Here is a 26,048-nt window from a genome sequence, read left to right on the forward strand (position 1 = left end):
TTCTTCCTAATATCCAATCCAAATCTCCACTCTTCCAGCTTGAAATTATTGCCCCTTGTCCTATCACTACAAGCCCTTGCAAAGAGCCCCTCCCCAGCTCTCCTGTAGCCCCCTTCAGGCACTGGAAGCTGCTCTAAATTACTGGCATCATTTCTTCTCAAGCCTTATGCATGTCTATTTTTTTAATGGCAAAAATGATGACTGAGCTGAGCTACCAGAAATTGAAGGGCAGATGAAGGAAGAGAATAGAGTAAAGACCATGCTGGAAAAAATCCCCCCAAAAGCTGTTCTGTGAAAAGTGAGGGGAGCAAGAGCAGCTGTGTGCTTGAGAAATGTGCTGCTCTTCCAGTGAGGTGTGGAGGCTGGGTGGTGCTTGAGCAGCAGCAGCAGCAGGGCTGCACAGCTTTCAGGGAACGGAAACTGCTGCTGCTTAGCTTTCCAAAGATCACAGAGACCTTTTCCAGCTTCTCATGTTCCCAGCCTCAGCCAGGAGGATGGGAATGTTTTCCTGCCTCTAGCAATTAGTGCTGTCTTCCCTCACCAGCTCATTTGTTGTCTCCCTGTGTGTGGCTGGAAAATGTTGCTCCTCAGATGGTCTGTGTGTAACTCCTTGAGTTTCCATTTGGGAGGCGTCAGTGCAGCAGGGGAATAGAGAGCTGGGAGATTTGCACATTCCCACAGCACCCTGGGGAGTCCACTAGGAGCAAAGAAAAACAACCTTTAGAAAGAGCAGCTGCTGAGAAATAATGCAGGAGTGGTTTACTTCCTTGTGGTGGCTGCCCTAGATTGTAGCTGAAGGTTAAAAGGACCTGCTTAGCATACAGCATGCCTTCAAGGCTTTCTGTACAAAACTTCCTCCGTTTCCTTGAGGTGAGAAGCAAGTGGTGGTCATTGTTTAGGTGGTGGGGTTCTGTCACCTCACACCTGTCTTAGTTAAACATGCAATAATTGTAGAACCATAGAATGGTCTGGGCCAGAAGGGACCTCCAAGGCTCATCCAGTCCGACCTCCCCACACTCAGCAGGGACATCCCCAACTAGATCAGGCTGCCCAGGGCCTCCTCCAGCCTCACCTGGAAGATCTCCAGGGAAGGAGCCTGAACCACCTCCCTGGGAAACCTGTGCCAGTGTTCCACCACCCTCATAGGAAAGAACTTGTTCCTCACATCCAATCTCAATCTGCTCTTCTCCAGCTTGAAGCCATTGCCCCTGGTCCTGTCCCTGCAGGCCTTTGCAAACAGTCTCTCTCCATCCTTCCTGTAGCCCCCTTCAGGTACTGGCAGGCTGCTCTTCGGTCTGCCTGGAGCCTTCTCTCCTCCAGGCTGAACACCCCCAGCTCCCTCAGCCTGTCCTTGTAGCAGAGGTGCTCCAACCCCTTGATCATTCTTGTGGATCTCCTCTGGACCCTCTCCATCAGGTCCATGTCCTTTCAGGCTCGAGGTGAGCAGAAAGTTCTTCACCGAGAGAGTCGTTCACCATTGGAATGTGCTGCCCAGGGAGGTGGTGGAGTCACTGTCCCTGGAGGTGTTCAAGAGGGGATTGGACGTGGCACTTGGTGCCATGGTTTAGTAGTCATGAGGTGTTGGGTGACAGATTGGACTGGATGATCTTTGAGGTCTCTTCCAACCTTGGTGATACTGTGATACCTTATTGATTCTATGATTCTATATTGAGGGCTCCAGAGCTGCACACAGTACTCCAGGTGAGGTCTCAGCAGAGCAGAGCAAAGAGGCAGAATCACCTCTCTGGATCTGCTGCATCTTTTGATGCTGCCCAGGCACTGAACTAGAAATGGGTACCAACTGGAAATGGGTAGATTGAGATTGGATGTTAGGAAGAAGTTGTTCCCCATGAGGGTGGTGAGAGACTGGCACAGGCTGCCCAGGGAGGTGGTGGAAGCCTCATGCCTGGAGGTTTTTGCAGCCAGGCTGGATGTGGCTGTGAGCAGCCTGCTGTAGTGTGAGGTGTCCCTGGCCATGGCAGGGGGCTTGGAACTGGATGATCCTTGAGGTCCCTTCCAACCCTGACAGTTCTATGATTTTATGTTCAAGAAGTGGAGGAAGGAACAGGGAGTTCAGGGAACACCTTTGATAACAGGCAGGCAAATGGCAGAATGCACCAACCGCTGAAATGATGCCAGTGTTTAGGAATTCCAGAGTGGGACGTTAGCATCCTTGTAAACCACACTTTGGCAAGCACACTCTAGCACATATTTCTTTCCTGTTTCAGACATAACAACGTTGAAACTTGACAGTGTTCAGATACTGTGTACTGTTGGGAAGCATTTAACAGAACTGTTCAGCTATACTGTGTAGAGGTTGTTACATGTGTTAATTACTAACCTGATCTTCTCTTCTTCTTCTCTCTTTTTACCCCTCCCCAATTCAGAGTGAGAGCCTTTCAAGGTATGTGCAACTTAAACACATTTGCATGGTTACAGCTTTTGCTTGCATATTCTCATTTGAAGTTATTGCTGGACAGATACAGATTGAACTTAACCCTGGTGGTAGAAGGGTTGAGCTTCAGAAGGCGTTAGTGAAACTGTGTAGTTACACTGCTGACTGTTTTCTGCCACGTGTGGGTGGGATGCTCCATTCTGAGGAGTGCACTGGGCTAAGTGTTTGCAGCATGCTGAAGGCAGGTTGGGCATTTTCTAGGGCACAGTGGATGCAGCACCATTCGCTACAGAATTCTTGCGCAAGCGTTCTTCTTTGTTGCCCCTCTTTGTCGTGGTTTGAGCCCAAACAGCGCAGGCTGAGGACAGAAGGGCTTTACCCCAAGGGAGTGAATAACCACACTCACACTGAATTGGAGGCTAAAGTGAGATACTGTTTACAAAAGTAAATTAAACACAAAAGGTACAAAGGCTGAAAGAGACAGAGAGAGAGAGACAGAGAGAGAGACACACACAGAGAGAGATAAAGACAGATGGAGAGAGACAGAGAGGCACAGAGAGAGAGAGACATAGAGATAGAGACAGATAGAGGTAAAGACAGGGAGAGAGCCAGAGATAGAGACAGGTAGAGACAGATAGAGATAGAGACAGAGAGAGAGAGAGATAGAGAGGCTGAGAGAGCCAGAGATAGAGACAGGTAGAGACAGATAGAGAGAGAGAGAGACAGAGATAGAGCTAGAGACAGAGACAGGTAGAGAGAGACAGAGACAGAGAGAGACAGGTAAAGAGAGACAGAGGTAGAGACAGAGATAGAGACAGAGAGAGATAGAGACAGAGAGAGAGGCTGAGAGAGCCAGAGATAGAGACAGGTAGAGACAGATAGAGATATAGAGAGAGACAGAGATAGAGACAGAGAGAGAGAGAGAGGCTGAGAGAGCCAGAGATACAGACAGGTAGGGACAGAGAGAGAGAGAGACAGAGATAGAGATAGAGACAGAGAGACTGAGAGAGACAGAGACAGGTAGAGAGAGACAGGTAAAGAGAGACAGAGGTAGAGACAGAGATAGAGACAGAGAGAGAGAGAGACAGATAGAGAGGCTGAGAGAGCCAGAGATAGAGACAGGTAGAGACAGAGATATAGAGAGAGACAGAGAGAGAGACAGAGAGAGAGAGAGAGGCTGAGAGAGCCAGAGATACAGACAGGTAGGGACAGAGAGAGAGAGACAGAGATAGAGATAGAGATAGAGATAGAGATAGAGATAGAGATAGAGATAGAGATAGAGATAGAGATAGAGACAGAGAGACTGAGAGAGACAGAGACAGGTAGAGAGAGACAGGTAAAGAGAGACAGAGGTAGAGACAGAGATAGAGACAGAGAGAGATAGAGACAAAGAGAGAGACGGAGATAGAGACAGAGAGAGAGACAGAGAGAGAGACAGAGATAGAGACAGATAGAGACAGAGACTGAGAGAGACAGGTAGAGAGAGACAGGTAAAGAGAGACAGAGATGGAGACACAGAGACAGAGAGAGAGACAGATAAAGACAGATGGAGGGAAATAGAGTAGAGACACAGAGACAGAGAGAGAGACAGATAGATAGAGACACGTACAGAGAGACAGAGACAGAGAGAGAGATAAAGACAGATGGAGAGAGAGATAGAGACAGAGAGAGAGAGAGAGACAGAGAGAGACACAGAGAGACAGAGATAGAGACAGAGAGATCAAGAGAGATATTTTTTAATAGGTGGTCTTTAACATGAAGTCCTTTAAGATCTGTAGCTATTTGCTTTAATGCTACATTTTTAAATTGTGGCTGAGTTCCTTTGCACACAAGGCAGCTACTCACTGGGCTGAGCGATCTGCAAATCTTTTCCCAAGGGAGCCCTGAAGCGTTGAGGGAACGTGAAAACTTACAGGTGGATGGAATGAAAAGGCAGTGCCTTTAACTGAAACCTGTGGTTGCACTTGGCTGTTTTCAGATGGGTCACAGCAAGCTCACCATCCTGGATGAAGTGAGTGGTCTCAGTTTGAACACCCAGACAGATTCAAAGGGGCCCTTTTCTTTTGCAGGTATGACACCGGATCCCTCAGCATGTCTTCAGGTGAACGTTTTGACTCCGCGCAGGGGCAGTCACACTGCAGTAGACTAGAAAAAGAAGATAGCACTGATTTTAAGAAGGTATCTGAGCTGACTATTCTGGTGTGAAAATAGGACTTTAGTGTCATAAATTGTCTGGTTGTAGCCTCGCGTTGCATCACAGTTCCAGTATTCCACCACCCTTGTGGTAAAGAACTTCTTCCCGACATCCAATCTTAATCTGCTCTTTAGATTGGATGTTAGGAACAAGTTCTTTCCTGTGGGGGTGGTGGAAGACTGGCACAGGTTGCCCAGGGAAGTGGTTGAGGCTCCTTCCCTGGAGATCTTCAGGGTGAGGCTGGAGGAGGCCCTGGGCAGCCTGATCCAGTTGGGGATGTCCCTGCTGAGTGTGGGGAGGTCGGACTGGATGAGCTCTGGAGGTCCCTTCCAGCCTGGACCATTCTGTGAGTCTAAAATCTGCTTAAGGCAGTTTAGCTGATGGGAGGAGCAGAGCACTCACTACAGTGGGTGGAAATGCAGGTTACAAAACCCAGCTTCAGAGAACCCACAAGGGAGAAATCCAGGAGAGCCAGGATCCATTGTTTGTAATGACACACGTTCGTTGTGTCACTGAAACTGCTTTGTGTATCTGTAAGGCCTTCAATTTAATGTGCTTTCCAGATCACATGCTTCCAGTGTCAACATTCCTTTAGACCTTGCTTTAAGGTAGAGGGGGAGTTTGTCAGAAAGTTGACTGTGGTGTCTGATCTGTCAAGTCTGAAGCAAAAAACGGGGGGAGGGGTTATTCTTTTTCGAATGCAAGCAGGGCAAGTTGTGTGCTCCCTATGCAAAGCTGTTTGTTTCTGAAAACATTTGGTAAGAGGGTGTGTTTTACAGTGCTTGCTTGTTCTAAACATCTTCAAAATCTGTCATTGACTTTGTAGACTGTGAAGGTGTTTGTTCATTTGACATGCAGCTCAGTCGTGGCACTGACATTTTTCAGCTAAGCTCACTGAATTCTGCTGTAGCACTTTATAAAACTGACTGTTTTCTCTTAGCTTTATGAACAGATTCTAGCTGAAAATGAGAAACTCAAAGCACAGTTACATGATACCAACATGGAACTTACAGATCTCAAGCTACAGTTGGAGAAGACCACTCAGGTTTGTATAAAACAAAGCGAGGCATGTCCTTGGGTGGCAAAGCAGGTGGCAAACTAGAAACATCCCAGGCTATGGGGAGCCCTCTGACAGGCATCAGGGTACATCTCTGTTTATCAAGAGAAAAGAACACAGGATTCTGGTCTTCAGCTGCAAATAAAATGGCTGAGACTGCCTCCTGCTCATTTAAGTAGTAGTGGTCCTTGCCAGCATGTACCTGAAGCTTCTCTGCAGGGTAGGGGTAAACACTTTCTACACTGTTATTCTTATTATTCCAACTGTCAGTTGGGCTTGGCTAATTCAGGAACCTGCTGGCATAGCTTGACAGCTCTTTCCTGGCTGCTTAGATAGCTTAATCTTGGCACTGAAGAGCAAATAGTGTACTGTAGTTACAGGTAACTGCTGGCAGATAACAGTGCTGCACACTGTTAAATTAGTGTGGCATACACACAAGTTAAATTAGTCTGAAATTGCTGTAGAAACAGTGTTTTGTTGTTCTCAGATCACAATTGCTATGGCTTACTTGTACTTGAGTGTCTCCCATGTTAGACATCAGTTCAGTGCATTTAAAAGTTGTTTACTTTCAGCTGGAAGCGCTGCATTTGCCAGTGCTGCTGTTTGCTAAAGGCTGTGTGGTGAATAAAATCACACAAGGATAGTCACAGAGGAAGTGTGAGATACATCTAGCTCATTCTTGATTCTTTATGTTAGTGTTACCTCCCTGAGCAGGCTTTAAGGCAGAATGCTAAATGACCCAGTTGAGTTGGTTTCCCTCTGGTTTGTGTTGCTTAAGTGGCAATGTCCTTATCAATTCTGTGTTCCAGAGACAAGAAAGATTTGCCGACAGGTCGCTCTTGGAAATGGAGAAAAGGGTGAGTTTCTGCCAGAGATCTCAAGCACTCCAGCTCAGGCTTTGATTTATTTTGTTTTGCAACTCCTGGCTTGGATCTGTTTAGGTGGGAGCAGAAGCCTTTCTTGTAACTTGCATTTTTGCAGAAGGTTTGGGGATTTTAGGTTTCAAGTTGGCAATCAGTTGTGAGATGGAATTAGTCTCAGGAATTGCCTTCAGGTTGCCTGTTGGTTGGTGATAATCAGGTTCCAAAGCCCACTGTCCTCCAGGAGTCTGCCACTTGTTCTAACTCATCCAAAACAATGCTGGCACTCCAGAGGGTAGGTTCAGAGTGCCTCAGCTTCTAATACATTTCCAAGAGTCTAAGACTTTCATTTCCTCAGAGCTTTCCAGAAGCACTCCTGTCATTCTGCTAGTTGTTGTTGGCAGTGAAGTAGCACTTTCTGCCTCACTGCAAGGAGACCTTAAACCTGCTGATGATACAAAATTAATCTGTCTCTTCCCTTGTACTGTAAATTTCTCCAGAGGGAATATGATACTGGGGTGGAGGGGAAGAATGAGTAAGCAGTGGTAGAAGAAGGGTCAGAAACAAACCCGAACTGAGTGGGAAGGGAGTCGCGTAGTGAATCCGTCTGTGAGGCAGGCTACAGGAGTCATTTCAGAAGCTGGACATGTGATGATTTTAGGCTGGTTTCAAATCAATCCCTATACAAGTTTAGTTCCAGAGCAATGTAAATTACATTGGTTTTTGTTCTGGTATTGGCTACCTGTTGCTTTCTCCTCCCCTGATCCTGGAATGGCACAAGACACTTCAGCAGGAAGGCAACTAAATTACCTTGGACAGTAATAAGTGACATGGTGTATCTAGTTAGCAAACATCACATGGACTACCCCTTTGTGTTTACTTTCCAGTATTTGAAGCCTGGAAGAATGTTTAGTTCTACAAACCTGCCTGCTGTATAAACTAAAACTTGGTGGGTTTTGCAGGAGTACCTGGAGTTGCAGAAATACTGTTAGAGACTTCCTGAAGTTCGTAGATGCATTGAGTGGTTTGGGTTGGAAGGCACCTTAAAGATCATCTAGTTCCAACCCCCCTGCCATGGGCAGGGACACCTTCCACTAGGTCAGGTTGTTCAGGGCCTCATCTAGGCTTGCCTTGAACACACCCCCAGGGAGGGGACTTGCACACACCCTGTTCCAGTGTCTCACTACCCTCACTGTAAAGAATTTCTTCCTAATATCCAATCTAAGTCTACCCTCCTCAAGCTTAAAGCTGTTGCCCCTCATCATTCTGTGTTCCTCTTAGTGCTGGAGGCACCAGAATTGGATGCAGTACTCCAGGTGGGGTCTCATGAGGGCAGAGACTGTTATCTTAATCTCTCCTTATAACTGCAGTGGCCTTTTAGCATCTCTTTCTCCTTGATTTTTCTGCCCTCCTGCTGCAGACAGTGATTTCATGAGTCGACAAGTTTCATCAGCAGCTTTAATTGGTTTCCTGGGTGTTATCAAGGCCACCCAAGAGGGCATCTAATTATTTCATAGATGCAGCTATATCCAGGATTGTGTGGGTGCCATGCAGTGCTGCAGAGCTAGGTATTATTTCAGTTTGAAATGACTGCTTTGTTTCTTCCCAGGGCAGGCCCTTGCATCAAAGCAGTTGCCTGTAGCAGACATTTTTGCCTTCTTTATGTTTCCCTAAAGGCATTCAGCCCAACAGCAAAATGTTACCTTTCCTGAATGCATCAGTATTAAAGCATAAAGGCAGTGGTAATGCTGTATGGCTAAAAGAATTCACCCAGGGTTTAGGAAATGTTCCTTGGATTTCATCACTTTAAACTTCTTTTCAGAGCAGCTCAGTGTCCTAGTTAAGCAAATGCATCGTAAGGACACTAATGATTTCCAACCGTGTGAAGGCTTGGGATTTATGTGATCATTTATCCCTTGGTGATGGCAGGAAGTGTCAAATCCTGCTTATGATAACAGCACTGACAGTATTTGTTGTCCTGCAGAGCTTGTAGGTAACTGATGCAATTCCCAGTGGTGTCAGGTGACACGGGGGTCTTTGTCAGTCACTTGCTTACTGCAGTTAACTTCTGGTGCTTGCTGTCCATGCCCATTACTATCAGTCAGCACCAGTATGGGAAAAGATTGAAGGACTTGAGGACTTAGAACTGCAGTAATCTATTACTTGGACAAAGCTTTAACATTGTTTTCTAAACTGGGGAAATGTGGGGAGGTGAGTGCACTGTGATGAAACTAAATGCAAATGATTTGTATCTGAAAGGTGACCGGCAAGAGTCAGTATCTCCTGGGCGGTATGATCTAACCAAAGTTTTACACACTTCAGTCCATGCTGCTTGCTCTTTGCACAGCACTCTTGTATGCAGATGCCTATGGCCACTTTGCAACAATCTGCTGCTTTTGCCTCTCACACTTTGGAAAAGTCTGAATGTAGACCTACTGACAGCTGCAGCTGCTTTTAAATGAGACCCAACCGCGTTGTCTGAGACAGGACAGCAAAGCAATGGGCTGTAAACCCTCCCAAGTCTATTGCATTAGCTCATTCCTCTGGCAGATGTGTTGAAAGCTAGGTTTGAACAGAGTAACCCCATTGACAGCTACAAACCTGTGTCTGCACTGCAGCCTGCAGCACAGTGTACAAAACGCCCTCAGCTACCTTCCCGGTGAGCTCTGGCTCAGGTATTGTAATGAGTGCAATCCAAACACCCTGAAGTTCTCTGCAAAGGATAATTTCTCCTGCTTCTCAGGTAAAATTGGAGGAAAAAAAAAGAGAGGAGAGAAAAAAAAAAAGGGGGTGTGGGGGGTGAATAAAACTGAACTAGAAATGCAGAAAATACTCAGGACATGCTCCGTGAGCAGGCGATAAATCACGTAGCTGGGTTTCTTTGGTGTGCAGACGAACCCCTGCAATGGGAATGTGGATGGATCTTGCACCCACCTTGCAGTTTGTGGCGTGGACAGACCCCACTGAGCTCAGACAGGTGTTTCAGCCCTTTGGTGCTTGGGGTTTTTTCAAGAGTCTTGTTTGTTTCTGATGATTTTCTGCATTTCTTGTACACCCAAGCTGCTAGGGAAACTTAGCTCGTGGGGAAAAAAAATGCACCCAAAGAAATGGTAGTTGCAGTAAGCTTCAATTTGTGCCAAGGAAGGGGTTACATTTGCTTTTAGGGCTTGATGTAAATTTCTCTCTCTCTTCCTCCTCAGACCTTAAAAAGTCCCTGTTGACAAAATTTCTAGCACTGCCATCACGAGTGTCCTGTCCACACTACGCTTTTGGTTGTATGACCTGTGAAACTTGAAGTATTTTCACTGATGCCACAGTCTTGCCAAGCAGCAATGTTGAATTGTTTGTGAATGGGTGTTGTTCAGTGTTAACATGCATCTTCTGATTTAGGAAAAAAGAGCTCTAGAAAGAAGGATATCTGAAATGGAAGAGGAACTGAAAGTAAGTAAACTCTTGCACGTTAAAGCTGTGAATAACGAGATGCATAACCGTGCCGGTAAACAGTGATGTTGGTCCCTGTAAGCTCATCAGAAGAGAACTCAGTTACACTGCAGTTCAAATTCACTTCAGTCATATAGCCACGGGGATGCTTAGGGGGCTTGAGCATCTCCCCTGTGAAGAGAGACTGAGAGCCCTGGGGCTGTTTAGTCTGGAGGAGAAGGCTGAGAGGAATCTGATCAATGTCTGTCAATAGCTGAGGGGTGGGGGGTCGTGGGGAGGGAGCCAAGCTCTTTTGGGTGGTGCACAGCAATAAGCCAAGGAACAATGGAGACAAACTTGACCAGAGAAGGTTTCAGCAAAGCATGAGGAGAAACTTCTTTCCAGTGAGGGTGACAGAGCCCTGGAGCAGGCTGCCCAGAGAGGTTGTGGAGTCTCCTTCTCTGGACACATTCCAAAGCCACCTGGATGCATTCCTGTGCAGACTACCCTGGCTGACCCCGCTCTGGCAGAGGTGGGGTTGGACTTGATCTCTGGAGGTCCCTTCAAACCTGTCATGTACTGTGGTACTGTGATACAGCTTGTAGTGAAGTTTTTACACCAGCATAAGCAGACCCAGAACTTCTAACAAGGTGATGAAACTTCTCCTTCTACAACACAGTGAGTGGCTGGCAAGGAACATTCAGAAATGGTTGAAGTGAAAAGGTTTCTCAGTCTAATAAGATGGGATTGCAGGCTGTGATTCTTACATGATACACTATAGTTCATGAACTGTAATGGTAGCATATAACTGAATAGGTGTTATGGGTTGAATTAGATCCCCCCAGGAACTTATTTTCTTGAGAATGGAATGGAATGGAATGGAATGGAATAGAATAGAATAGAATAGACCAGACCAGGTTGGAAGAGACCTTCAAGATCATCACATCCAACCTATCATCCAACACCACCCAATCAACTAAACCATGCAACCAAGAAATCTGCCCCAGAGAGCAAATCTCACCACACTCAGAACTTGGCAGTAAAAATGGAATTAAAAATGGAATTGTATTTACAAAAGAAACTAAATATAACAGTATAAAAGGCAATAAACCTGTACAGAGTGTGTTTACACATATATATATACACACACACACACACACACACACAGAGGGTTTAACAGTTTGCACAGGTTGCCCCCTCCTCCCCTCTGGGGGACGAAGGGCCCCAAGACAGCAACCACACACACCTGAACACCTCCAATGATGCTGACTCCACCACCTCCCCTGGAATGGGCTGCCCAGGGAGGTGGTGGAGTCACCATCATTGGAGGTGTTGAGGAGGAGACTTGATGGGGTGCTTGGTGTCATGGTTTAGTTGATTAGGTGGTGTTGGATGATAGGTTGGACATGATGATCTTGAAGGTCCCTCCCCAGCCTTCTTGTAGCCCCCTTCAGATACTGGAAGGCCACAATTAGGTCACCTGGGAGCCTTCTCTTCTCCAGACTGAACAGCCCCAACTCTTTCAGTCTGTCCTCACAGGAGAGGTGCTCCAGCCCTCTGCTCATCCTCATGGCCCTTCTCTGGACACCTTCCAGCACCTCCAGATCCCTCTTGTATTAGGGGCTCCAGAACTGGACGCAGTACTCCAGGTGGGGTCTCACCAGAGCTGAGCAGAGGGGGAGAATCCCCTCCCTTGACCTGCTGGCCACACTTCTCTTGCTGCAGCCCAGGATCTGATTGGCTCATTTCCTAGTTTAGCAGTGTTCAGTCCTCTGATAGGATTAAGAAGGGTGAGAAATTTGGCAGATTTGTTTTGTGTTCTGTCCTTCAATACAGTAGTTGAAGAGAGCTAACCAAACCGACAGGATCGAAGCAGAAAGCCTGCAGAAGATGATGAAATAGAAAATACTTCTGCATTCCAAAATTTTAAAGGACCACCACCACTATTTTGACACTTTGTCACAGAATCACAGGAACATTCAGGTTGGAAAAGACCCTCAGGATCACCAAGTCCAACCCAGAGCCCTACTCTACAAGGGTCACCTCTAAACCATCTCCCCAAGCACCGCATCCAAACCACCTTTACACACATTCAGGCTTGGGGACTCCACCACCTCCCTGGGCAGGACATAAAGCTACCCACAGCAGAAAGTGCACAGGAGGGAGTGTTGCTGCTTGCTAAAAGACTTCCTTTGAAGCTCATTTCTCAGCTCCCTCTGGTGCTTGGAAGTGGCATTAACTTCCAGACGCTTTCTGCTAAAACGCCTGCATGAAGTTCTGTTGAAATCATTGAAGGGGACAGGCAGAGGTAGGCAGAAGGCAACCACGGTGCCTCCAGCTCTCTTGGACTCAAACCAAGAGACTGTGCACAGTGATTCCTTGGGGGGGGTGTCTTTAGAGGTGAAATAACGTAGAAACTAAACTATGGTAGAGGAAGAATAGTTGTGTCTGAGAGTGGAAGGCAGGAGGTGAGCTTCTGTCATCAGCCTGCAAATTCCTGCTTAGGGAAGGCTGGGCTCTCAGGAGCAACAGAGAATGCAAGTGTAATGCCTCCTTCCAAAAGCTCCCTTTCAGTGAGCACCCTGTGAAAGCTTTGGAGCCCAGCTGAAATGCTCTTCCCATGGTTTGTTAACCTGCGGTTTAAAAGCATATGTTAAACGTGCCATTATTTACAGGCTTTTGAATAGGAGATTTGCTTGGGGCAATTAGGATGTTAAGCAAAGAATTCCAGGAATAGCTCTCATTGTTAATGTATCCTGAGCTGTTTTGGAAAGCTGTGACTAATCACTGCTGCTTCTTAGATTGCTCTTCAAGAATGTGCCACTTGTTTGATACTTTCCTTTCACAGTGACTTATCGACTCCAAACTCTCTTCTCACTTTTCTTTCAGTTCTGCTCCTCTCTACTTCTTTTAAACACAGTGTACATGGGGGGTGGGGTGGGGGGTGGTGGGGTTTCTTTTTCTTGTTTTCACTCCTCTATTTCTTTGATTCCTGCAGAACCTGCAACAAATAAAGCAGATTCAGTCCTTGAGACACATAAATGAGCGACTGGTGACTGAGAATAGGGCCTTGACCCGAGTGCTTGCCAAGCTGTCAGGGTCCTGTAGGCAACTGCGCTCTGTGGACTTGTAATTTCTGCCTCTCCTTTGTGTAGCCAGGCAGGTGCTGACATCCAGTTTGTGCTTGGGTAGAATTTTACTATTAACACTTGTGTGTGTGTGTGTGTCAGAAACTGACTTACTGCTGCTCGGTCCTGGAAGTGTGGCTAAAGCATGAGGTGTGGGGTCCGGCCCGCAGGTGTCCTTGGTGTGGTCTGCTCTTGGCCTCCTTAGCACAGAAGCTTGGCTTGGCTTACTTGAGAATAAATTGGCCCTGATCCAGGAGGCCTTTGGCATGGCACAACCCTAGCAACAACTGCAGGGATTTGAGTGTGCCCTAGGATACGCTGAAGTCACTCCCTCGTTGGCCTCTAGTTTTCTAACAAAGCGAAGTTAAGGACTGAGCTTTCTTACTGCATCCAGAATTTGATACAGTTCTGGGCTCCCCAGATCAGGAGGGACAGGGAGCTGCTGGAGAGAGTCCAAGGGAGGGCTATGAGGATGCTGAGGGGACTGAGCACTACCTGGTGAGGAGAGGCTGAGAGCCCTGAGGCTGTACAGTCTGGAGAACAGAAGACTGAGAGGAGATTTAATGTTTATCAATATCTGAGGGCTGGGGGAGCAAGAGGGAGGGCACAGGCTCTGCTCACTTGCACCCTGGGATAGGACAAGGGGCAATGGATAGAAACTCCAGCACACACCTCAACATGAGGAACAACTTCTTCACTGGGAGGCTCACAGAGCACTGGAACAGGCTGCCCAAAGAGGTCTCCTTCTCTGGAGGCTTTCAGGCCCCATCTGGCTGTGTTCCTGTGTGACCTGTGCTGGATTCCGTGGTCCTGCTCTGGCAGGGGGTCAGACTGGATGATTTCTGGAGGTCCCTTCCTGCCCCTAACATCCTGTGAGCCTGTGACAGAGATCTAGTCTCAACTGATGAGTGTTTGAGAAGTGTTTATAGTACTGTGCTCTCCTGAACAGTTGTATTCAGAACTTTCTTGTATTTGTGTATTTTAGTGTTTAGAAGGGACCAAAGTCTTTTACCTTCAGGACTGTATGGGAATTTCCAGTTAATTAATAATTTTTATGTATTAACTTCCTGTGTGGTTCTGGCTAATCTTTATTGGTATCTGGACAGCTTAAAAGACCTCATTTTAGCACTGAGTCAAGGTGGTTGCTATGTGTGTTGGCGTTCTAGTCCTGGACCAGAATCCCATAACGCACAGGCTGTGCAAAGACAGACACACACACAAGCTGCCTGGAGTGTGAGATTGGTTCATACTTACTGGGTCATCTGGTTCAGTCTTCTTCTGTTAACTTACAAACTGCTTGGAGTTCCACCTTGGAAAACACTGGCAGGATGGAGGGTTCAGTGAGCTTTCAAGGTGTGTAGGTGAAGAAAAGAAAGCCCCCAAACCAAACAAACAGTGACTTGCTAAACTGCTTCCCCTCGCCTGCCTGCCTTTCCACTGCAAAGCAAGGTGATGAGTGTGAGGTTTTTTTCCCCTCCTGCTCAGAGTCCAGCCTCAGGTTTGCTCCAGTAAGAGGCAGGAAAGAGAGAGGGGATTTATCCTTTGGCTTAATGTCTTCCTGGAGATTGCTTAACAATAGGATGTGGATAGAAAGGTTGTTCCTGATCCAGGCCCTGCATTCCTCAGTGTTCCCTTGTGTTAACCCTTGCTGACTTGATTCAAGTCATCTCACTGAAAACCAAAGCTTTTATTTGTTACTTGATCCACCTCACCCCACTGTTGCTGAGTCACTCAGCTAACACACAGAAAGCAGGAGGAGCATCCTGCTGCACCAGGAGGGAGAGCTGTCCCTCTAGGGCAGCCCTGTCTTACGTCAGCTTAGGCTAACAATGTGGTTTTCAACACAACTGAGCTAATCTAATGACTGCTGGCCACAGCCACACAGCCATACTGTGGTTGGTTGGGTTTTTTGCTAGCACTGGCATTCCTTTAGCTGTGGTAATCCAGTCAGGGTGTGAGCCCACAGAACACTATTCACTGTTCCTTTTTGCAGGGGATGGTTTTCAATGGCACATCATTGTGGAGCTTGAGGAGCCCGGCTAGCAAAAGGAATTGGGAACAGAGCGAGGAGATTTGATGTTATGATCATAGCTTAACCACAGCAGTGTGCCTGGTTTAATCTGAACAGGTACCTTAGCACTTCAGGAGCTTTGGGTAGCCTCTATTTAAAGCTGTTTTGTAGAGAAAGACTGAAATCCTCCAGCAAACACAGCCATGATCATTACTTTACAGATCTGTCAGTGGATTCCATGCATCTCAGGTGATTACTGAATAATTTGCTTAATGCCAGCACTGAAGAGTTATTGCCTAGTCCTGTGATACAGACAGGCAAAATACTGCATCAGTAATCTCATTCAAGTATCTCATCACAGGAAGATACTTTCCTCTCTTAGTGAGAAGCAAACTGGCATGCCAAGTGTGGGGTCCAGCAGGTAACTGGAATTTCATTGAATGGCAATCCCAGGCACAGATACAGGCTGGGCAGGGACTGGCTTGAGAGCAGCCCTGAAGAAAAGGCCTTGGGGGTGCTGGTGGAGGAGAAGCTCAACAGGAGCCAGCAGTGAGCACTTGCAGCCCAGAGAGCCAAGCAGAGCCCAGGCTGCAGCAAAAGAAGTGTGGCCAGCAGGGCCAGGGAGGGGACTGTCCCGCTCTGTTCCACTCTGCTGTGGCCTTCCAGTATCTGAAAGGGGCTACAAGAAAGCTGGGGAGGGACTTCTGAGAGTGTCAGGGAGTGATAGGACTGGGGGGAATGGAGCAAAACTAGCAATGGGGAGATTGAGACTGGATGTTAGGAAGAAGTTGTTCCCCATGAGGGTGGTGAGAGACTGGCACAGGTTGCCCAGGAAGGTGGTGGAAGCCTCGTCCCTGGAGGTTTTGAAGGCCAGACTGGATGGATGTGGCTGTGAGCAACCTGCTGCAGTGTGAGGTGTCCCTGCCCATGGCAGGGGGGTTGGAACTGGCTGATCCTTGAGGTCCCTTCCAACCCTGACAGTTTTATGATTCTGTGATTTTACTCCAAAGCTTTTTGTCCTGCCTCTGCACATTAAAGATGTGTGGTGTTACCTCAGGAGGAGTTTGAGCACCACAGTAATGCAGTGCTGCAGTGCTCCAAGAAGATTGTGCAGATGCCTTTGGCTAGTGTGTTACAATTAGTATAGATGAGAAGCAGAAGTATTTCAGGTTACTTGAGCTTAGCCTTCCTGGTCAGTCTCCTATTACTCAGAACTGCTTTTGTCTCCTACCAGCCTTCCCTAGGCTTTGGAAGACTCAGAAAGAAAAAAAGATAAAATCTTTTTCATGCTACCTGTTCCACCACTCAGTTTCATCAGGATTAAAATTTATCTGCAGAGATTTGCAGGCTGGATTGTGATAAAGCTCTAAATTGGAACAACAGCTCTTTTATTAAACTAGTTCAGCAGAAAGCACTCCAGTCTGTGGGGCTGCCTGCAGGTAATTAAGAGTCGTAGGCTGCAGCTCCCTAGTCACAGTATCACAGTATCACCAAGGTTGGGAGAGACCTCAGAGATCATCAAGTCCAACCTGACACCACAGACCTCATGACTAGACCATGGCACCAAGTGCCACATCCAATCCTCTCTTGAACACCTCCAGGGACGGTGACTCCACCACCTCCCTGGGCAGCATATTCCAATGGCAAACGACTCTCCCAGTGAAGAACTTTCTCCTCACCTCCAGCCTAAACCTCCCCTGGTGCAGCTTGAGACTGTGTCCTCTTGTTCTGGTGCTGGCTGCCTGAGAGAAGAGACCAACCCCCACCTGGCTACAACCCCCCTTCAGGTAGTTGTAGAGAGCAAGGAGGTCACCCCTGAGCCTCCTCTTCTCCAGGCTAAACAACCCCAGCTCCCTCAGCCTCTCCTCACAGGGCTGTGCTCAAGGCCTCTCCCCAGCCTGGTTGCCCTTCTCTGGACACGTTCAAGTGTCTCAGTGTCCTCCTTCAATTGAGGGGCCCAGAACTGGACACAGTACTCAAGGTGTGGCCTAACCAGTGCAGAGTCCAGGGGCACAATGACTTCCCTGCTCCTGCTGGCCACACTATTCTTGATGCAGGCCAGGATGCCATTGGCCTAGTCAGCGAGTCGAAAGGGGACTTGCGATGTTCCTGGAGTTTCTCTGAGGCTTTGTGGGAAGCCACGCACAAGACAGCATTTGCCTAGATGTACCATTTAGAAGAACCAAATCAGACTCCCTTGACTCCTTGTGCTTGGCTAGGTAAAGGCTGTTGAGTTTTCATCCAGTATCTTTGGAGTCCAAAAAAGGAGGAGGAGGAAGGAAAGGTGTTAATTGCTTTGCATAACAAAGCGACGGCCCTGGGTTTATCCCAGCACTCCCAGATGCTTGCACAAAGGCATGGTACATGTGCCTCTTACCTGGGTATCAGCCTTGCCACTGTGCCTCAGACTGCAGCTCTGCTTTACAGCTTGCAAAGTTTAACACAGGTGATACTGGAAAAGTGCTAAATGGCTACTTGTGGTGTCCAGTCCCAGACACCTTGATGTGGTCTTTGAAAGCAGCCAGCATTCTACAGCACTTTCTGTTCAGAGCATAGCTCTCAGGCCAGCTGTAGTGGAGGCTTCCCTTTGACTCTGAAGAGCTCAGTTTAGGTGGCTTGCCCTAAGCTCCACCATGGAGCAGTTAGAATCCAGCTTAGCAGAATAGTTTTTGCTTACTCCACCTGTGGAGATTTCCTTTTCCCCTCTTGTTGTCTCTTGTCATCTTCCTTTCAGGTGCTCAGATATTTGCAGGTAAATAACTGGAGATCCTGTAACCTCCATCACCTTCAGTGCACCATCCTGTTTGTCCCTGTGAGAGGCTCTGCTGTTCCATGAATGGAACGTGGCTAGGAGTCCCTTAGAGGAGAGGCCTAAATGAAGCCTCCAGTGTAATGCACAGTTAATGAACCCTGCACTGTCTCAGTTCTTTCTGTCTGTAGTTGTGTTGTGACTATAATGGAGTTAAAACTATGTTTTTGCTCCAGTAAAGTCCAAACAAAATTGGTGGCAAGCCTGCATGATTGAAAGATGTTGTAGCATTTGTTACAGAAGTCACCAGCTGGACTTGGACCTCTTGCATGCACTTGCACCTGGGGTTACTGAGTAACTGCTGTGCAGGAATAGGCTGTTTACCACCTCCTGTGTAAACCTGCTGCTAGAAACCGTGCAGGTAACATAGCCATGAGTCTTGTAGGTGGTTTGTTATCAGTGTGTGAATACAGATGCCAAGAGCTGCTGAGATTACTTCTGGTTTCCCTGATACTGCCCCAGTCCAAACCTCTGTGCACTGACTTGTCCTCCTTTCCTGTCTGATCCTGTCCCAGCTCTCACCTCACTTGGCTCCTGCCTTCCAGCTTTTGTGCTTGTGTGTCACTCCTCTCATGTGGCAACCTTAACTTGCCATCTCCTAACTGGTGTGCCCGAGTGTGCAGCCTGCAGTTCCAGTGATCTGATCTGGGGTGAACTTTGCTCTGTGGGGACATGATCTCAGCTTGCAGGCTGTGTGCTCCAGCGCGAGCGTGGAAGCGGTTGGAAGATGAATGCTATGAGCTAACAACCTGAATCACGCTGTAGCTGATAAGGATGAAACCTTCCAAGAGCACAGTGCAAAGATCTGCTTAGCCACAGCATGTTTGTTTGAAGCTGTGCAAGTGCAGCACAGACAAGCCTCTTTAAACTGTTGGGAATTAACATCTCCTCCCCCCTTCCCTCCCCTCCCCCCACTGAAATGGGAAGCATTGCATTCCTTTTCTCATGCTCCTGCAAATGCTTTTGTTAAGAGGCCTGTCAGCTGCAGCACCAAGTTCTAGTACACCTAAGTCCAAGCAAAGGAAGCCTCCTGATCTGTAACTCTTAACCCTATCCTGCTCAGAGGTGAGGTTTTGCTGAACTGCCAACATGAAGGGGGAGAACTGCTTAAGCTGAGGGCAGGCTTTCTTTCTCCCCTGCGCTTGGCTGGCCTTGCTTGCTGGCGTTCCCTCCTGGCACACCGGTGAATAACCATGGTGTTTCGCTTTCCGTAGATGCTACCAGACCTGAAGGCAGACAACCAGAGGCTAAAAGACGAGAACGGGGCCTTGATCAGAGTGATCAGCAAACTTTCCAAATAAAGGGTTTCCTCCAGCAGCAGACACCGGCATTGCACGTCGCCAGGAGCTGCGGCGGCCCGGCCCGTGGCAGCCCCTGGCAGTGTGGGAAGAGATCCCTCGGAGACTGTCACTTTCAGATATCCTGCCAAACACCCTCGTAACCTGTGTGTGGTTTCTTTCGTATCGAGATCATTGTTTCTGTTAAAGCGCAGCTGCTGAGAAGATGAAATGACTGAGAAATCTTGTTTACAGCTACAGCATAATAAGGAAAGTGTTCAAGGCCAGAATACGCCTCAGATATTTAACCAGTAAGCCTTAGTTGTACATAAAACACTTTGACATCAACAAAAGCTTTCAGCTCTCACAGAAGACAGTTACTCAATAACCTTTTTGTTGTGCCACAGTTCCCGGGTTGGTTTGGTTTTGTGTTTTGGTTTTTCTTTGCTTGTTGTTGGTTGTTGTTTTTTCCACCCCACCCCACCCCCCCCCCCCCCTACTCAGTTTCTCTTTCAAGCCCTCTTTTATTTCTTCCCTTCCGCTAACAACGATTCGCGTACCAGATGTCGTCGTACAGCGTTCTCACAGCTTGACCATTTGCAGAGACCACCACACCCCCCTTTGGATTTTACCTCTGTGTGTGTCTGTGTGTGTGTTAGCTACCTAGAGAAGTGTCCTGTCCACCCCACCTGGAAGGGAGCTGGTTGGTGGAAGGTTTGCTTTCACTCGTTCCGTGCAATACGCATCCTAGTCCCTACACAAAAGGCTTTAAGAACTCGGTGGGAACTAGAACGGTTTTAAGAGCCCCGGGGGGTTTGTTGGTTGGGGTTTTTTGTTTGGTTTGTTGGTTTTTTGTTGTTTTGCCCTGCTTTTATTGGTCACCTTAAAAAAAAGAGTTTGTAGTGAGAGATGTTAGCTCCTGTAACCATCCACACCCATCAGAGCAGGTACTGAGTGATGCTGTATATATCAACGCGCGACCGGCTTGATCCATCGGGGTTTTGTTTCCGGACCACCACCACCACGTGGCATGCTCGAGTATAGTTGCCCCTGGCAAATGATGTCTCTGTTCCATGCAAATCAGGCTACTCCAGCGTAGGGTTGAACACAACAAGAGAAGATGCATAGCCGTTTCTCAAAAGCTCATTCATTTTCATGGTGTTAAACGAGTCAGACGTTGTGCATGGTGTGGAGCCCCGGGCTGTACAAAAAGGCCTAAACGATTGATACCCAATACTGCTAGGCTCTGCATTGTTTTCCCCCTTCCCTTATCTTTTTCCCCCCTCTCTTTTGCGTTGTTTTTTCCTTTCCTTGGGATTGTTTGTTTGTGGCTTTGTTTGTGGCTTTGTTTGATTCTTTTTTGGGGGTGGGTTTTTGGTTTTTATTTTCTTTGGCTTTTGGCTTGGGGTTGGTGAGGCTTTGTGTTTGTTTTGTTTGGAGGTTCGTGGTTTGGGGGTTTGTTGCTAGTTTTTTTGGTGGGGTTTTTTCTTGGTGGGGGTTTGGTTGGGTTTTTTGGTTGTGGGGGTTTTTGGTTGGGTTTTTGTTTGTGGGGTTTTTGGTTGGGTTTTTATTTGGCTTTTTGTTTGTGGGGGCTTTTGGTTGGGTTTTTTGTTTGTGGGGGTTTTTGGTTGGGTTTTTGTTTGGCTTTTTGTTTGTGGGGGCTTTTGGTTGGGTTTTTTGTTTGTGGGGGTTTTTGGTTGGGTTTTTGTTTGGCTTTTTGTTTGTGGGGGCTTTTGGTTGGGTTTTTTGTTTGTGGGGGTTTTTGGTTGGGTTTTTGTTTGTGGGGGTTTTTGGTTGGGTTTTTATTTGGCTTTTTGTTTGTGGGGGCTTTTGGTTGGGTTTTTTGTTTGGCTTTTAGTTTGGAGGGTTTTTTGGTTGGGTTTTTGTTTGTGGGGGGGTTGGTTGGTTTTTTTGTTTGGGTTTTTGTTTGTGGGGGGGTTTGGTTAGGTTTTTGGTTGGCTTTTTTGTGGGGGTTTTTGGTTGGGGTTTTTGGTTTTTTTGTTGTTGTTGGGTTTTTTGTTTGGTTTTTGGTTGGGTTTTTTTTTGCTGGGATTTTGTTTGCTTTTTGTTGTTTGTAGAGGTTTTTTTGTTGGGTTTTTGTTGTTTGTGTTTGGTTGGGGTTTTGATTTTTTTTGTTTGCCTTTTTGTTGTTTGTGGGGGGTTTTTTGGTTGGGTTTTTGGTCGAATTGGTTTTTTCTTTGCTTTTTTTGTGGGGTTTTTGGTTGGGTTTTTGTTTGGCTTTTTGTTTGTGGGGGGGTTTGGTTGGGTTTTTTTATTGGGTTGGGGTTTTGTTTGGTTTTTTGTTTGTGGGGGCTTTTGGTTGGGTTTTTGTTGTTTTGGGTTGGTTTGGGTTTTTTTGTTTGTGAGGGGTTTGTGGTTGGGTTTTTGTTTTGGTTTTTTTTGTTTGGGTTTTTGTTTTTTTTTAATTGGATTGTTGGTTGAATTGCTTTTTTGTTTGCTTTTTTGTTGTTGGGGTTTTTGGTTGGGTTTTTTGTTGGGCCAGCTTTTTGTTTGGGTTTTTGTTTGGTTACTTTTTTGTTGTTTTGGTTGTTGGGGTTTTGTTTGTTTGTTTTTGTTTGTTTGTTTTTTGTGGGGGTTTTGGTTGGGGGTTTTGGTTGAGTTGGTTTTGTTTCCTTTTTTGTTGTTTGTGGGGGTTTTTTGGTTGGGGTTTTTGTTTTTTATGGGAGTTTTTGGTTGGTTGGTTTTTTTGGTTGTTTTTTTGTTTGTGGGGGTTTTGGGTTGGGTTTTTGGTTAGTTGGTTTTTTTGTCTGCCTTTTTTTTGTTTGTGGGGGGTTTTGGTTGGGTTTTTGGTTGAGTTGGTTTTTTTGTCTGCCTTTTTTTTGTTTGTGGGGGGTTTTGGTTGGGTTTTTTGGGCTGGCTTTTTGTGGGGTTTTTTTGTCTGTGGGTTTTTTTGGTTGGGTTTTGGTTTTTTGTTTGCTTGTTTGTTGCTTGTGGGGGGTTTTTTTTGGTGTGGTTTTTTTTCATGTGGCTGTGTTTTTTTGTTTGTTTCTTGTCTGTGTGGGGGGTTTTTGTGTTGGGGTTTTTTTTTTTCCCTTCACCATCGTTATAAAAAGACAAAAAAAGAAAAGCCCTGCCTAACTATAACTTGCTTCACTACATTTCACATACCTGTATTTATCTGAGTGCTGTCCAAATCTGTTGTGCTAGCCAAAGTAATAGACTAAAAACCCTTTGAGAAGCATAACCCAATTACACTCACACTCGTGTTTATATGCACTGTTGCTGCCATGTGATGAGAAGGCATCCGGTTTGATACCACCATCCTCTCTCAGACCATTTTATACATTTCAGTGGCCTTTAAGAAAACAAGACAAACAAACAACAAAACAAAGCAAGGAGTGAAGATGGCTTTTTGTCAGGAACAGCTTTTATATTTTCACTAAACCATTCAGAAAGAACAAAACATCCTGGCGGCACGTAGCTGACCGCCTAAAAAGAGAACCACTGAACGCATCGGCCATTGGAGATGAAATTGTACATTGTAAAAGCTTGTAGTAGCTATTGTATTATTGATTATATTGTATACAATATTAAATGTGAATTTGTACCCCTTCAGTTAAAAAAAAAAAAAGGTCATTGTGTTCTACTACCTACTGGGGGTGGGGGGAGCGGGGGGGGGGCTTGGGGACGGGGGAGGGTTTAGTTTTTCCGGGGGCAGGCTCTGTTTTGGTGAAGCAGAGATGATGTCTTCTCTCTTCTTGTCGATTGGTTTTGTGAAGATGTAAGGTTATGCTCTGACTACCAAGCTCGGGATTCTGGTTTTTAAAAGGTACACAGAGAGTTGGGGAGGTCTCTTTTCTTTTCTGTTATTGTAACTGATCTGTCTGAGAGGTGGGTCTGAACCAGAGGGGGGGGGGGGGGCTGCCGCTGTCCCCCCCCCACCCCGGCCCCGGCTCACGTCCCACAAGGAACGGAACGGCCGCGGCGTGGCGGAGTCCTTGTTACAAGACGGTCCGGGGCGTGCTCTGGGTTCTACTTGGGAAAGTTTGGGTGCCTGTGAATGATTCAACTACGTGTTTCTAATATTTTAGTGTTTTATATTTAGGTTATTTATTCTTTATATCTTAAAAAAAAAAAAAAAAAGGAGAGGAAAACATAAAAAGCTGAGTGGCTACTGTGCTATGTTGATTTCATTGGTAGTACTGAGCAGACCTTGTATCTGCATGAAACTAGTTGCAAACCCCCCCCCCCCCCCCCCCCCCCCCCCCCCCCCGCTATTTTGGAACAAGAGGCAAAAAAAAAAAATTAAAAAAAAAGGCAAACAGAATTGTATTTTGACATATACAAATAAAACAAATACAAACTCTTTTAAATGTGTGAAAGTCTTACTGAAGAAGAAGAAGGCACTGGAATCCGTCAGGCATTCCAGCTCCTTTGGTTGGGCGTTTTGTTTCTACTCGCCCGTTGGCGTTACTCGGCTGCGAGGTCCCAAGGAGCTTTGGAAGACTGTAATCAAGTTGTGATGATTTGCACATCCTTGTACATGCACATCTGTAAATGCAACAGTAAAGATGCCATATTTATGCAATCTGTAACAACTTGGACAAATGTTTATATATTTTACATAAACCTCTCTGTGTGCAGAATCTCAGACCCATTTTTTTAACGTGGTATTAAACTGCATGAGTCCTGCAGCTGGGGAGCAGTAACAGCAGGCACCAGGACAGGGTAGAGGCTGCCCTGCTGGAAAGCAGCTCCATGGAGAAAGACCTTGGAGTGCTGGTGGGCAGCAAGTGCTGCATGGGACAGCAATGTGCCCTGGTGGCCAAGAGAGACAATGGGATCCTGGGGTGCAGCAAGAAAAGTGTGGCCAGCAGGGCTAGGGAGGTTCTGCTCCCCCTCTGCTCTGCCCTGCTCAGACCACACCTGCAATCCTGTGTCCAGTTCTGGGTTCCCCAGTTCAAGAGAGACAGAGACCTGCTGGAGAGAGTCCAAGGGAGAGCCAGGGGAATGCTAGGGGACTTGAGCATCTCCCCTGTGAAGAGAGACTGAGAGCCCTGGGGCTGTTTAGTGTGGAGAAGAGAAGGCTGAGAGGGGATCTGATCAATGTCTATCACTAGCTGAGGGGTGGGGGTCAAGTGGAGGGGGCCAAGCTCTTTTGGGTGGTGCACAGCAATAAGCCGAGGAGCAATGGAGACAAACTTGACCAGAGAAGGTTTCAGCTCAACAAGAGAAAGTTCTTTAGAGTGAGGGTGAGAGAGCCCTGGAGCAGGCTGCCCAGAGAGGTTGTGGAGCCTCCTGCTCTGGACACATTCAAAACCCACCTGGATGCATTCCTGTGCAATGATTAGGAGGCTACTGTCTGTTGGTCTTCTAAGAGCAAATGTGTGGTCATAGAACAAGCATCTTCTCACTTCTTTTTTAGGAGGAGTAACTATTTACCTGTCTTCTTTTCAGAAGAGAAAAAGCCCATGCTGTTGAGTAGCTGAGGATGCCTGTTTTAGGAGAGAAACTAATTATTTCCTTCACTATTATCATACAGAAATGGACTACATATCAGATGGCTCCTACCTCTGCTAGCTGGCTTGACCATGAGCTTTGCAGTCAAAAGGGAAGGCACCACAAAATCACAGAATCAGAGAACTGTCAGAGTTGGAAGGGACCTCAAGGATCAGCCAGTTCCAGCCCTGCTGCCATGGGCAGGGACACCTCACACTACAGCAGGTTGCTCACAGCCACCTCCAGCCTGGCCTGAAAAACCTCCAGGCATGAGGCTTCCACCACCTCCCTGGGCAACCTGTGCCAGTCTCTCACCACCCTCATGGGGAACAACTTCTTCCTAACATCCAAATTGAATCTCCCCATTTTTTCCCATTCCCCCCCAGTCCTAGAGGGACCTCCATACTTTTAGTTACCCTGAAATTCACTTCTTTTTTTTCTTCCCAGTGGTAGCTTCAGCTTCTCTAACTTTCCATGAGCTGCAGTGTGGGCACCCAAGTTGTGCCACCAAGAGGTTACATGTTTCTATAGATGCAATTTCATTTCAAGCTGCAATCCAGCACAGCAAACCACCACACAAGTTCACTACATCCCCTACAGTTTGAACAAACCCCAGGGCCACACAAATGCCACAGACTGTTTGGGGTTTGAGAAACCACTGTAACTGTGCTGCTTTAAATCTTGCAACAGTTTTGTTGCAGCTCTGCTGGTCACCCCTGTGAAGTTTTTGTTCCCTATGCAGGAATAGCCACCCCTAGACTGTTGGGGGACAGAAGAAATGATTTGCTTCAGTTTCCCAGAAGTTCTTGCTACTCAATGTTATGTACACAGAAAAGGCCCTCAGGATCACCAGGTCCAACCCAGAACCCTACTCTACAAGGTCACAGAATGTCAGGGGCTGGAAGGGACCCTGTGAGATCATCCAGTCCAACCCCCCTGCCAGAGCAGCATCACCTAGCGCAGATCACACAGGAAGACACCCAGGCTGCTCTTGGATATCTCCAGAGATGGTGCACCCCTAACCCATATCCCTAAGCACCACATCCAAACCACCTTGAAACACATCCAGGCTTGGGGACTCCACCACCTCCCTGGGCAGCACATTCCAGTGCCTGGCCACTCCCTCTGTGAACAAATGCTTCCTAAGGTCCAGTCTAAAGCTACCCAGTGGCAGCTTGAGGCCATTCCCTCTCATTCCATCACTAATCACCTGTGAGAAGAGACCAGCAGCAGCCAAACATCTAGCTATGATGACTCATCTTCCTCAAGTTCTTAGTTCAAAGCCACTAATAAGAGTAAAAAGTGCTGCTGACTTAGAGTTACTTGCTTTTACATCTCTTTTGATTGCAAGAACAGCAGTTGGGGTTTGTTAGTAAGTAATAACAAAGAATATTCTTTGTGCTCTGCCTCAGCATAGACTTAAACAAGACTAGAACA

The 26,048-nt window shown here is 46.9% G+C and overlaps 1 protein-coding gene across 1 annotated transcript in view; it reads left to right on the top strand.

Moving 5' to 3' along the window:
* Positions 1–19,617, top strand: part of PPP1R12A (protein phosphatase 1 regulatory subunit 12A) — a 152,420-nt gene extending 132,803 nt beyond the window's left edge. Inside the window, exons 20-25 of the mRNA XM_054173838.1 lie at positions 2,388–2,404; positions 4,465–4,573; positions 5,530–5,634; positions 6,456–6,503; positions 9,897–9,947; positions 19,089–19,617. Coding sequence (XP_054029813.1) covers positions 2,388–2,404; positions 4,465–4,573; positions 5,530–5,634; positions 6,456–6,503; positions 9,897–9,947; positions 19,089–19,175 — 417 coding nt within the window. The 3' untranslated portion in view covers positions 19,176–19,617. The remainder of the gene's footprint in view (positions 1–2,387; positions 2,405–4,464; positions 4,574–5,529; positions 5,635–6,455; positions 6,504–9,896; positions 9,948–19,088) is intronic.
* Positions 19,618–26,048: the final 6,431 nt, after the last annotated feature.

This window comes from Dryobates pubescens, chromosome 27, assembly GCF_014839835.1.
Source record: "Dryobates pubescens isolate bDryPub1 chromosome 27, bDryPub1.pri, whole genome shotgun sequence".
Lineage (NCBI taxonomy): Eukaryota > Metazoa > Chordata > Aves > Piciformes > Picidae > Dryobates > Dryobates pubescens.